The sequence below is a fragment of the Sclerotinia sclerotiorum genome, genomic scaffold, assembly GCF_000146945.2.
Source record: "Sclerotinia sclerotiorum 1980 UF-70 scaffold_4 genomic scaffold, whole genome shotgun sequence".
NCBI lineage: Eukaryota > Fungi > Ascomycota > Leotiomycetes > Helotiales > Sclerotiniaceae > Sclerotinia > Sclerotinia sclerotiorum.
The window spans coordinates 1,276,687-1,289,389 of record NW_001820832.1 but is presented as its reverse complement, the minus strand read 5'-3'; the positions used below and the strand labels follow the sequence as shown (position 1 = coordinate 1,289,389).

The 12,703-nt window shown below is 41.1% G+C and overlaps 5 protein-coding genes across 5 annotated transcripts; 2 read left to right on the top strand and 3 right to left on the bottom strand.

The window, feature by feature from the left end:
* Window positions 1-468: 468 nt before the first annotated feature.
* On the bottom strand, window positions 469-1,311 carry SS1G_03580 (predicted protein; the record flags this gene model as incomplete). Its single annotated transcript, XM_001595441.1, has 1 exon — window positions 469-1,311. One exon carries the CDS (start codon window positions 1,309-1,311, stop codon window positions 469-471), a length of 843 nt encoding a protein of 280 aa, XP_001595491.1.
* Window positions 1,312-3,826: 2,515 nt separating this feature from the next.
* Window positions 3,827-5,555, bottom strand: SS1G_03579 (hypothetical protein; the record flags this gene model as incomplete). The annotated part of the gene is made up of 3 exons (XM_001595440.1): window positions 3,827-5,153; window positions 5,212-5,323; window positions 5,381-5,555. The coding sequence occupies 3 exons, from the start codon at window positions 5,553-5,555 to the stop codon at window positions 3,827-3,829; spliced, it is 1,614 nt and encodes a 537-aa protein (XP_001595490.1).
* A 603-nt stretch (window positions 5,556-6,158) lies between these two features.
* Window positions 6,159-7,277, top strand: SS1G_03578 (predicted protein; the record flags this gene model as incomplete). The annotated part of the gene is made up of 4 exons (XM_001595439.1): window positions 6,159-6,162; window positions 6,362-6,486; window positions 6,854-6,919; window positions 7,263-7,277. 4 exons carry the CDS (start codon window positions 6,159-6,161, stop codon window positions 7,275-7,277), a joined length of 210 nt encoding a protein of 69 aa, XP_001595489.1.
* A 964-nt stretch (window positions 7,278-8,241) lies between these two features.
* On the top strand, window positions 8,242-8,958 carry SS1G_03577 (predicted protein; the record flags this gene model as incomplete). Its single annotated transcript, XM_001595438.1, has 2 exons — window positions 8,242-8,248; window positions 8,330-8,958. 2 exons carry the CDS (start codon window positions 8,242-8,244, stop codon window positions 8,956-8,958), a joined length of 636 nt encoding a protein of 211 aa, XP_001595488.1.
* Window positions 8,959-10,358: 1,400 nt separating this feature from the next.
* Window positions 10,359-11,616, bottom strand: SS1G_03576 (hypothetical protein; the record flags this gene model as incomplete). Its single annotated transcript, XM_001595437.1, has 2 exons — window positions 10,359-11,471; window positions 11,551-11,616. The coding sequence occupies 2 exons, from the start codon at window positions 11,614-11,616 to the stop codon at window positions 10,359-10,361; spliced, it is 1,179 nt and encodes a 392-aa protein (XP_001595487.1).
* Window positions 11,617-12,703: the final 1,087 nt, after the last annotated feature.

Here is a 12,703-nt window from a genome sequence, read left to right as displayed (position 1 = left end):
CCACATGCTCAAGTGATTATCCAATTTCCCAGTTAAATATCACAAGTATCAATTTTCACAACCGGCGATTCAGCAAACTTAGATTCAGATGATTGTCAATCTCACAATTGCGTTCATAAAGATCAACCACATATAATGGAGTACTCAGATCTCAAAACCACGAGGACAAAGCTACTTTTTTCTTTAAGCAAAGACATCACACTGACGGTAATGATTGCACGTTCACATTTTCCAAACCAGAATTGATAAAGAAGCATCTTGATTATCTGTTTTCTCGCATCTAAATGCATGCGCTCCACGCTCTCGCTCTAAACCGAACGCACATACTCCTACACCAGGTCCGGTAAATCTTCTGAGCCGTTGACATATTCAAATGCAGCTAGGAAGGGGTACATTTTGGAACCCACGAATAGAATTGATATCGCTGGAACGGAAAAGAAAAGGAAACTCGTGAACAAGGTTAACAATTCACAAGAATCTCCGATCATGGGGGTCGTAGTCGGAGTCGATAATAAAGCCGTAGTGTACGTCGGAAACATCAGGGTGGAAAAAATCAAAGTAGTAGGGACGTTGACGAAGAACAATGGTCGAGCACAGAACGGGCTCCTGCTCTTCATTTCGTATTTGTAACAACGCCCGGTTCAAAAGTGCCATCAACCGTCGCCAGTGAGCAATTTCAATTGAATCTCCTGGCATTTGTATGACGGTGCCCAAGGGGTCATTTTTACACAGAAAGAAAACAACGCGAAGACGATTCCTTTCTCCATCCGACCACAGCGAAATCCCGAAAACCTCCTCTTCTATTTTCCCAAAAAGATCATAAAGGGCTCTCTTTTGCTCTACAGGTAAGTTTTCTAAATACCTTGCAGCGATAATCAGCTCCATATCATCAAGTTCGCAACATCGACCTGGCTTCGGTACGCTTTCCTTCTCGTCAATATCGAACACTATATCAATAAATAAATCTGAAAGTACGTGTCGACACAAGGGGCAAGTTTCTTGTTGATCCATCTCTATGGTGGAATTTATCCATTTTCGAAGACATTCATTATGAATGAGATTCTGGCAGCATGTCATCTTCGTGAGTTCTTCCGATGCGTCCATGCCCTCAATGCAAATGGCGCATGGATCGGTGAACTGCACATCAACTGCGTCGTTCTTGCTGATTTCTTGTGATTGTTGGACATTTGGCGAGTTCGGGTTTTCCGAAACTAATAGAGTTTCCATCTTCATCGATGGTGACACGTCATCGTTAATGTGGTTATCGGAATTACCTGAAGAATTCTGATTCTCCTCGCCGATCGAGCCCATGGTTATATATTCAATTGAAGAACTATTTGTCGATAGTACAATAGATTGATAGGGTATGTTCTGGTCCGGTATGAAATAACCAAAGAGCTGTAGCCGAATGATATCGGTGTAGTGAATCTCGGGCGATGCGCTGTGAGGATTAATACGCTGGATTTTCGATAAAGTCGATTGAGAATTGGATGATAGAAGTATGTTTTTTGCCAGAATTCTTTTCTTATCCATTAACTCGAACATAGTTTTGAACTTAAGACTTGACAATGAACAGGTGCTCCATTTAGGTGAGATAATCTGGGAAGGAACAATCCTTACAATCCGAAAACCCCTAAAGTACTTGTACTCAATTGAAGAAGAAAAGAAAACATGATCTAATTCTCAACTAACAGTTAAAGTTATTTCCAAGCAAAGACGGGGAAAGTACTAAGCTGCTAAGCGAGACTTAGGGGTTCAGCGCTTATTAAGTCTGCAGCTTAGCTAGCCATAGACTAAATGAAAAAGCTCAGCTCTGTTAGCGTTTTGAGAACTAAGTTTCGAGCTATGTGATTTTTGATTTTTTTTGAACTGGGCGAAAAAGATTTGCTTTAGAGTATGTACTATTTTTTATTTTGACTACAGGTGGAACCGCGTGGATGGGGCTTATATGGATTTTCTATGATGGCGTGGGGATGATGGAATTTGAATGGTGTTTATGCGTGGTGGTTGAAGTGGAAGGAGAAAGGTGGGGAGGTGGAAGAAGGAAAATAGAAATGCATGAGGCAATTTGATTCTATGGCTGAGATATTATCTACGGGAGCTAGCTAAAAGTATAATAAAGCGCTCTGAGGTTTTTCAGCAGTAGTAATCCTCCCGTTATAGTTGATTCGTCTTTCCGACAAATGATTTCAAGATAGAATATAGTGTATGTTATTATATAGTATTAATACGAAGATTTCAATATTTCAATTTTAAAAAAAAACAATAAATATTTATTGGAAAATTTAATATCTTTATTTTTAAATTTATATACCACAATATATTCTCAAAATCTAAAATATATTAAAAATCAAAATTTTTTAAAAAAATTTATTTAATAGTTTTTTTTAGTAACATGTTAAAGTGAATGGTTCCTGCGTAGCACGTGCACAGGGCACCAGTCCTATTAGAACTAGATTGAGAAGCTCTCTGTAGGAGAGCTTCGCACTTCCGTAGAACTAAGAGAATGGTGTCACACTCAAGAATACTGTAACGATACTATACTGGAGGCAGCGGCTGTCTAAGGTTTCGTCTGGTTGGTAGTTGTGGGTTAAGGCTTTATCACTGGTCTTCACTTGGAAGTGAAGTCGTTACTAGATCAAGTAGAATGTAGGTAAACTAATTGATAACTAAGTTGAGCACGAAGCTCCTTAACTACGAGACTAAATGAATGTTTATATACCCTATATCATCTTTTGAGGACCCTTGGGACCCTAAGGTCCAAAAGGTCCTCGAGGTCACGTGAATTAATGAATCGTGACAAATACTGGGTAAAGTATCTTGTATTAGAAAATACTAAGCTAAGGAGAAAAGAAGAAGGAAAACAAGAGTAGAGAGTTTTCCTGTGATTAAATACAAACGGGGCATGCCACGTGACCCGGAGGTGTGAGGCGTCACACGCAGCGGTCCTGACTAGCCATAGGCATGAAGGTCTATATAATCAAGATGGATTTCCTTTGTATAGAGCTTCGTGCTCAAGATCAATCATTTAGTATACTCTACTATTAGTTACGAATTGCATTATTGTCATTACTTTAAGTCCCTGCTTGACGCCTAGTTATAAACCACCTCGAGAGCCTAGAGCACTTCCACGTGATCTAGACGGCAAACCTCGTAACACCCTATCAGCTTCCCACTATTCCCTGTGTAAGGTCATTCCTTTTAATATAACATATAATTATTAATGAATTGAATATCAATATTAATATCAATCTCGGAAATTGAATAAAAATTATTAAAAAATTGAATCAATATATATTTTTCAAAAAAAAAATTAAAAATTTAATAAGAATTATAAAGGCTTGGGGACCCTCTTCGAAGACTATCCCGAGTACATTTTATAAAAACTCTCGCTCTCCCTTACCTCGTTCCCCAGTTTACCCATTTCCACCTCTTTCATTTGCCTGAATTCACTTCCACTCAACTCACATCTTCAACTCAAAACACTCACCGACATTTCAAATACAGCATCGCAAGACTAATAAAAGTACCAAGATATAAATCTCTTGAATTTCATTTTCAAATACATATCTGGGTATCAATAATCCACCAATTCTTCTTTCCTTTTACATAATCCCTTCATTATTATTCGCCATCCCATAATTTTCGTACATCCATCCACTTGATTCTCATTTCAAGCAAGTTCGTAAGCAAATTAGCAATCGACAGATTGCAATCCATTCATGAATGCCACAACATCATTAAATCGTACCAGCTCTCTCAAATGAGCTCCGCCAAGCCTTTCTTCTGATCTCCTCCACATATAATTTCCACTCTACCTTCTCACCTACAAGTCAGATTTAGAAACCTCATTGACTGGTATAGCATCATCATGATGAGCAGCACTAGGACCAAGTTTGTCCTCCACATCGAATTCTCCTCTCTCCAAACGTCCTGCACGTTTGTCAACACCTGTCTTCCAGGCTGGTGTACCCAAGAACTTGATGCTGCCAGGGGTCGAATAATCAAAGATCGCTTCAACTTCTTCAAGGGGCTTCTGACTAGTTTCCGGGAATACGAAGTAGACATGGAGGAACATGGCAACACAAAATACCCCAAAGACAACATATACCTTCCATCTGATGTTGGCAAACGCAGGTGGGACAAAGTATGCAAGAGCGAAGTTGAAAGCCCAATTGGCAGAAGTAGCGAGAGCGACGGCTTTTCCACGGACGCGGAGAGGGTAAAGCTCGGGTGGGTAGATCCAGGAAACCGGTCCCCATGTTGGAGCATAGGATGCAACGAAGAGGTATGTGCATGCAATGACGGCTTTTGATGGTGCTCCGGTAATAGAGATGGATTCAGCGGCACTAGAGAATTGACCTGGGTATGGAACTGTTCCGTATGTAGCCAAGACACCAGCGTTGATAAAGAGCCAGAGCATCATTAGGAAAGCTCCAAACAAAAGAACAGGACGACGACCCAATTTATCGACCCAGATCAATCCAGGAACAGTCATAACGACATTGATAATGAATTGGATGGAGGAAGGCAAAAGAACATTGCTACCCAAACCAGCCATGGTGAAGATGTAAGTAATGTAGTACATCATGACATTCATACCAGTAAGTTGAGACCAAATTTGTGTGAAGATACCGATGTGTGTTCGGTTAATCATGTCGGGCTTGAACAACTCCAAGTAGGTAACATCAGCGTTTGCTCTCTCAAATTCAACAACTTCTCTGATTTCTGCCAGTTCTTTAGCAACGAATGGGGAGTTGCTGTCGCCGCCACCGTGAACAAGAGACAAGACTTGATGAGCCTCTTCCCAACGGTCTTTTCTAGCGAGCCAACGTGGAGATTCAGGCAATAAGAATAGAGCGAAGAATAGGAAGACGGCGGGAAGCATTTGCAGTCCCCATGGAATACGGAAAGCAGAGGTTCCTTTGATGAACGAGCATCCGTAACAAATGTAGAACATGATGAGGATACCCCAGGTGATAGCCCATTGTTGGCAACCGACGAGTCTTCCACGCTTGGATGGTGGTGCGATCTCTGTGATATAGACTGGAACTTGAGCAGAGCAAATTCCAACCGACAGACCGTTGATGATACGTCCGACGATAAGCATAGGAATGTTTTGGGAAGCGCAGACGATGATTGAACCGATGATCCTATGCAGCTTGATTAGGCCGGTTCTCGATACAAAACATGCAAACGGGAAATGTTTACCAGATCACAGAACCGATTTGAATGGCCCTCTTTCTCCCGAGAATATCAGAAATATAACCTGAGATCAAAGCTCCGAGCCAACTTCCAGCAGGCATAGAAGCGGTGATACCACCTGCATCCAGTTAGCCTTTGATATACTTTGCAAATAAGAGTGAAAATGATTCCATACCTTGAACATTTGGAGTTGGACCCGTGCATTTACCATCGACCATTCCTCCTTGATCGAAATAACACAAATATGCATCGGTGGAAATGATAGCGGACATAGATGAGATATCAAAACCGAAAAGAGCACCACCCACCACGGACACGGCCGCGATGAAGTAGACGTTACCGATCATCATTTTGTGTGCTGGATCAGGTAACTAGACCTTTTCTATGCTGACAGGATGTGGGTGTTGTACGCAGTGAAGTAATAGTCGACCTTCTTTCAAAGCAGGTCGAGAACTGATAGGGAAGAGAGGAATTCAGAGGTTTTTCGTGGTGATCGACACAAAGGCTTATATAGAGAAAAGGCTTGAAGTGCTGGGGTAATAATGGAGCACGAGAAGAGTTGGAATAATGGAATCTGGAGAGACAGCAAGTGGAGAGAAAAAGAAGGGCCGAATCTTACCTATGGATCCTCCCAAGTTTTTACCTTTAGGGTGTCAATCAGCACGGGGATTGTCCTTGCCATGTGGGTTTTGATGGATTTGGAAACACTTTTGGGGGACGTTCCTTCCCCGCCAATCCACGGTTCGTCGGCACCATCCTTCCTACAAGTATTTCAACCCTCGATTATATAAGATTGATATAATTCGAAGAGTGAAGCTTTTCACCTGAATTGTTGATGACATAGATACTTCGGGTATCATGAAATTGGATGCAGGCATAACGCTTTCCAGCAATCCATCCAACTGTATCACGCGAGGTATGCAGCTACAGACGACGATCTATGAAGTATCAACATGGGTGCGTATACGGAGTCGATGTTGTACACCTAGGGTGGATTTGATCGGCGCCTGTCAGAGCATCTCATTTGCGCGCCAACTTATTGAATGACTTTGTTGTTTGAAAACTGGGTAAAAAAATGATGTTGGTGGATCCTTCCATTTCTTTGGAGATTTTATGTGGAGAGCTGGGGATTTGGGGAAGGCTAACATTTTGTTAGACAGTTATTTACCCAGACTCAAAGCTAGCCTAACCGAACACATGGCCCGAAACACTACTTCGTGTCTTCCTTCCCCGAGCGGTACCAAGATTTCTGTTGCAATAATCGGTATTATACTACAACTTGTAGGCGATTGGTTATATGATTCCAGGAAGTCAGAATAAGACATGAAGATCATGATTACAAGAATCCCAAGGATGGACTAAATGACGGCAGTGGCTCATTAATCCTGGCGGTTTGACTCGAAAGTTTTCAAGCCTCAATAAGCCATATCCGGGCGCCTAGAAAATTTTAGAAAAAAAAAAAGGTCTAGCAATCCAATCCCAGGTCGGTCAGCAAGGAACAAGGCTTATGTCATTGATTACCGTCTCCAGAATTTTCAGAGTTCCTGGAGAGAGTTTTTCCGTCGAATGAAGAGATGTTGGGATCCTGGTACTCTGATTTGCTAAAGTGTCTAGATTCATATCTAATGTTAAGATTGGGAGGAAATAGCGAATCATGTATAAGATGGTGAAAGATGGAAGATGGGATAATCCGATACTTCGGAGGAAAGCCGAGGTAAGAATGTGAAAGGACAAATATCTTAACATGGACGGCTCAGTCTAGTTACGATCGTACGGGTTTGAAGTCTCGACTCTCAAAGCTGTGAAAAATTCGGAGATGATCCAGAGGAGTGGATCGAGTTCCCATGATATTGTATTCCCTCTAGGCTCTTTCCTTGTACACAGGAGATTGTTCGGCTTGGAATACAGTAACGGTGACACAACAGTGGCACAGCTTCAACAGACTCGATGTTCCATGTTATAAATCAAGCTCACTGGTGGCTCCAAGCTCGTACTTTCCCTCCCGAGGTCGTGAGTTGTTTGTTGGAAGGACCGCCGCGCTGACCAGTACCGGTTAGCCGAGGAAGTACTGATGCATACATACTGCAAGTAGATGATACTCGTATACGTAGCTGATCATGAATTATTCTCAATAATACTGACAACTCAGCTATCTCGTAAGTCGTAACGTTACAAATTAATTAGTCAAGGTGAAAAGCTCTAGAGACCGGAAGAACTTCCTTCTTGGACCACCACGAGAAAAACGAAAATAATTACTAAGTTTCTTTCTGGTGAGTCTCTCTAGTTTGTCTCCATATCTCCATAATAACCTGCAAGCTGAAAAAAGTTCATGTCGTGTGGGGACTCCACCTGGGGATTAGGTGGATAGAGACAGGGTTAAAATAAAGATAATAAACTTTTCATAAGATTACGACCGGTATTGATACAAGTATTGTACACAATACCATAGAATCTCGTGACTTACAATGATAAAGAGTATGAGAGTTACTTGTGGCTTCACTTCGGGTTAAGCCACTATCTCCTCTTTTTCAAAGTTTAGAGTTTTAAAGTATTTTAGTCTGTAAGTCTTCTACTAGCTGTAGCTATAGCTGGCTGTATTGAAAAGTTTCCGTCCGGAAAAGAGCTTTTCCGGAAAACTAAAAATCTAAACCGAAGCCAACGACATTCATTCCCCGAAGCAATACTGAGAACTTTGTAAATAACAAAAAGACAACATAACAAAACAAATTCTCTTAAGAATCAAACAGCGTAAGTATATCATATTCTCTGACTCCTGAAAAATCTCAGTACAGTAAGTTGAATTCTCTTCCAAAATCATGTCTCGGTATAATTTCGTCAGCAAAGGAGATCTAGCTTTAGCTTTTGAAACAATACACGTTACGAACATGATCAATCAGCTTAATCGACCTCGAAATGTCAAGTCCAACCACATCTCAATCGCAACACAACCCATCTGAGCGAGCTTCAATACAGCTTAGAAAGATCCAGAACGATTTGCTGAACTAATTCAATATAATCCAATTTGACAGTGACATGATGTCTTGTGAGTATCATTTTCCCCCTCTGCCATAAGCCTCCTATCAATTCATAACACATCAATTATGCTAACATCAACCCCAAACAGTCCTCACAACAACCCACCAAACTCTCACCCTCACCCCTATTCCCCCTCACATCCCCATCACCCAAGTGCTCACCCTACTCCACGACCACAAGAAAATGATAACCATGAACCCGCTCGTAACAGCACATACCCTCCTCCCACCCACGCACATTCTCGCCAAAGATTTCTTCAAATTCGAGCCCGTAGAACTCCAACCCAGTAGGCGATGTCCCTGCGAGATATGGGAAATAACCGACGACTTATCCGCCAACTCAGAAGGAGAAACGGGATCTGGATGGCGGGGTGGCTGGTCGAAACGATTTATCCCAGATCAGATCACTTATACGAGTAGTCTCCAAGATCGCGAAGATGGATTGGTTAGTATTACGCATGCGCCGATGGGGGTTCATAGTGTCACGACGTGGATAGTGAGGGAAGCGGGGCCGGGGGAAAGTTCGTTGATGCTTGGGGATGGGAGATTAGTTTTGGAGGAGAAGGGGGTGGTGAGGGCGAGTAGGATGTTGATGGGGTTCATAAAGACGACGTTGCAGGAAAGTCATGAGAAGTTGGTGAAGGATTTTATGGGTGTTTTGGAAGGGAAGGGGAGGAATGGGAAAGAAGTGGGGAATGAGACGAAGGGGGAATTATAGGGGAGTCGTTGGGAATTGGTCGAAGGGGTATGAGAAGAGAATATGTTAAAACCTCATGTAGGGCACAGGATTTGATTCAATATATAGATGAGGTAAGGGAAGATCTGATAAGGTAAGTTAGACGATAAATAGCGATATATAGTGAAACCTATAACAGTGATATCCACCTTACATACCACTAAATTTCATTTCCTCTTATCACTATATTAACAAACCCCGAAATATATTATTTTCAAGCGATTCCGTTTCTCCATTGATTCATGACTCACACATATTCTTAAACAACGAGACTAGAAGTTTTTTGAATTTTATTATTGATAGATCTAATAGGGGCAGAGTGGCTAATCAAACTAATCAATCAGCTAGCTGATTATAATTATTGATTGACAACGAATAAACTAAGCTAGCAAACTGAATTTTGAAAATATTGTTAATTAATCAGCGAGGTTAAATTCCAATTGATAGCTAAATGATCAATTAAAATATGATTAATTTATTTTTTATTTTTTTTCAAAAAGAGAATACTTTTGAAAAGAAAATAAATAGAAAAAGAAAAAGGGAGCGGGGGGGGGGGAGGGGGGGAAGAGTAGAGTATAAGGGAAAGGGAGAGGAAGAGAGAAAGGGGAAAGGGAAAGAGAGGGGGGAAAGGGAAAGAAAAAGAAAAAAGAGGAAAGGGAAGAGGGCAGGGAATAAGTACATTTTCATTTTTCAATAATTTAATTATCAAATAAAGATCATATATTAACTGATCAATAATTTAACTTATCCATTAATCCAATAAATCAATAATAGTGATAATATATTATCAGTCAGTTAGTCAATTAAGAATAGGAGGTTTATTAATTAATCGCTGACTGACTCACTGACTGGCTACTTTGAATGGGAGATAGAGCTGGATATTTGAGCAGAAGAGGAAGAGGAAGAGATATAGATAGATTGGTATATTTAAGAAATCGTTAATTCATATCGTTATGAATTTCAATAAGCTAATAAACGAAAAATATATAATATTCTTGCTGTAGATATTCCTTTGCTTTAGGGTAGATGATCAATCGCTTATTCGATTCATTTTAATTTAAGGGGGAGAAAAGAATATAAGATAGAACGGAAGAGAGTAGAGTATAGCTTTAAGAAGAGGAGAAAGGAAAAACGAAAAGGGATTGATGATGGGAATACATTGCTTCGAAATCTTGATTATTTCTATATGAATCAAATGACTGGATCAAATAGTAGAATACTTATATATAATTATTGATCTATTTTTCATTATGAGAGTATTTATATAAAGCTGAATAATACATGCTAGTACTATACTATTCCTGCAAATAAACCATAAATAAACATATGAACCTTCGTTCAAATCAGATGAATTTCGTCCCTGCAATCCATAAAAAGTCATACTAATAATTTATATAATCATACTCCTCCTTGAGTTTTCCAAAACCGACCCTAGGCTCATAAGTCTCGACCGATTTACCCCCAAAGTCCCAGATCGAATAAAATCTCCTCAAGAACGAAGCCCCAAGCAACGCAAAATCATTATTGCCGCTGTCTCCAAAAGGAGGCATGCAATCATCCGCGGCCAACCAGATCTCATCACCTCTAATCGAAAACGTCTTATCACTACTCTCGTCGTCCTCCCCAAACGTGAACGAAATCGCCCACGTCGAATTCAAATCTTCGCATTTCCAACGCTCCTCACCACTGTAAAGTTTTGAGAGATTCCACCCTAAATTGAAGTACACGGGTTCGATGAGTTGGCTGGGGAGCGAGATACCTCCCGAGCCGGTGTCGAAGACTGAAAATCCGGTGCCGTATAATGGCCATGTGGTGTTGGTCTTGGGAAACGTGCCTGCTGGAGCGTTGGTGGTGGGTGCTTTTCCAACGTGTGTGCTGATGATGGCGTTGTCGTGAGCGACCAATACGTTGACGGAGCGAAGGGGAGCGCGCCAGACTTGATATGGATCTTCGCGGCGCAGAGGCACGTAAGTTACTTCACCATCAACATAGGTATCTTCGTGACTACCACCGATAGTGAGAATACCGTCCTGAACACCGGTATTGTTCAAATTTGTGCCGTAGTAGACGGCGAAACGGGGTTCATCCAATTTATCCTCCCAAATGAGTGTTTCGACACAAGTCGTTGTATTCTCCACCGCAATGGACGAAAAGGCCATGCCGAGGAGTCCATCGGCGGCCAGGAAGGTATCTTTCTCATCATATGATACAGCAAGGAAAGTTTGCTTCCATGCGAGGGCATTCTTATCGGAGAACACATCTTGGAATATAGAACCATCAACACCACCAGAGATATACTCAATACTGCCAGAAACGCCTAAAGCGACCGAAGAAGATGAGTCTAGGTCATTGTATGGAGTGCGGACAAAACCGCTGCGGCTAGGACATGCACTGTCGGTACAATTGCGCCCAGTAACCCATGAAGTTGCGGATCCTGTGTCAAACAAGAGTCTGTATGGTTTTGCTGGAGTGCCAATGTCCAACACCACAGAGTTCTAAAGGTAGCTCTAGGGTTAGTTTCCGTCAACTTATTATTGAATGATAGAAGTAACGTACGTATTCATTTAGGCTTACAATCGGTAGCTCGAGCACAGCTGCCGAAGCTGCCGCCGCCAAGCCGATCAGAGCATAGGTACTCATTATAAAACTTTGTGAATGGACCTAGGAAAGCGAGTAAATATTCGATATCGAAGTATCTGCATCCTGAATTCAAGACGAATACTGCTGTTTTATCTTTTTCTCAATACGTCAACTTCAATATGGGGCTTCTTCAATGGTTGCCGAGAGACGTGGGTCAAATACGAATTCATCAGAAAAGCACGATGCGCTAGCAAACATGAACCCCTTTAACAACTTTCTGGAGACTCATAAAAATTCTAAATCCTACTTAGATCACTTGAATAACAAATTGGGATAGTGTATTTTGGGAAAAAAAAACATCATTACGAACAACAACACCGAAGCCAAGCCAAGAAAACCCATAAAAACCATTTGAGACTCAGCCACTCAAAAATTCCACACAGAACTTAAATATAAAAGACATCAGATCCTCTTATGGGTCTCAACTGTATTGACAAATAGAAATTCTCTATATCTTTAAAGGAGGAGACGGAAATTCATCTCTCGCGTGTTATTGCATATCAGCGTGATGTGCGCATTAACTCTCGAGCAAGATGGAAATTTCCATTCTCCGGAAGGGAGACCCGCCAGGCCAATTGTAGAAGAAAGTAGACTTAAGGTTATTCCAACGCAAGATCAGATAACCACGACTTCGAGGCTGTGCTCTAAAGTTCAAACACTGGTTCAAACCCTTTGAGATCATGACTGGTAGGATTTGATATACCGGAAACCTGGTTGTACCGTAAGAATTTCCTATCTTTGGTGAATATCGGAATGTCGGCCTATATTCTGATGCCGGTATAAACTTATCATGTGACCGCTTCAAGGAAATCACAGGTTCAGCGACAAAATTCAAGTAATTTACCGGTATTAATCTGCAAAAATCCTATATAAAAGACGTTATCTATATATATTTTAACACCAGCAACCTTTTGATACCAGATTTGATAAATCGAAGTATTCCATCTGGTATAGCCAAGCTCTATTATATTTTGTAAGTCTTGTATATATCCCGGAGATCCCGGTGTTTTAATTAAACTCGTTAAATTTTCACAATTCCAGTATAAAACCTGTTAGAAAGGGACTTGTGCGTCCTCGTCACTGATTT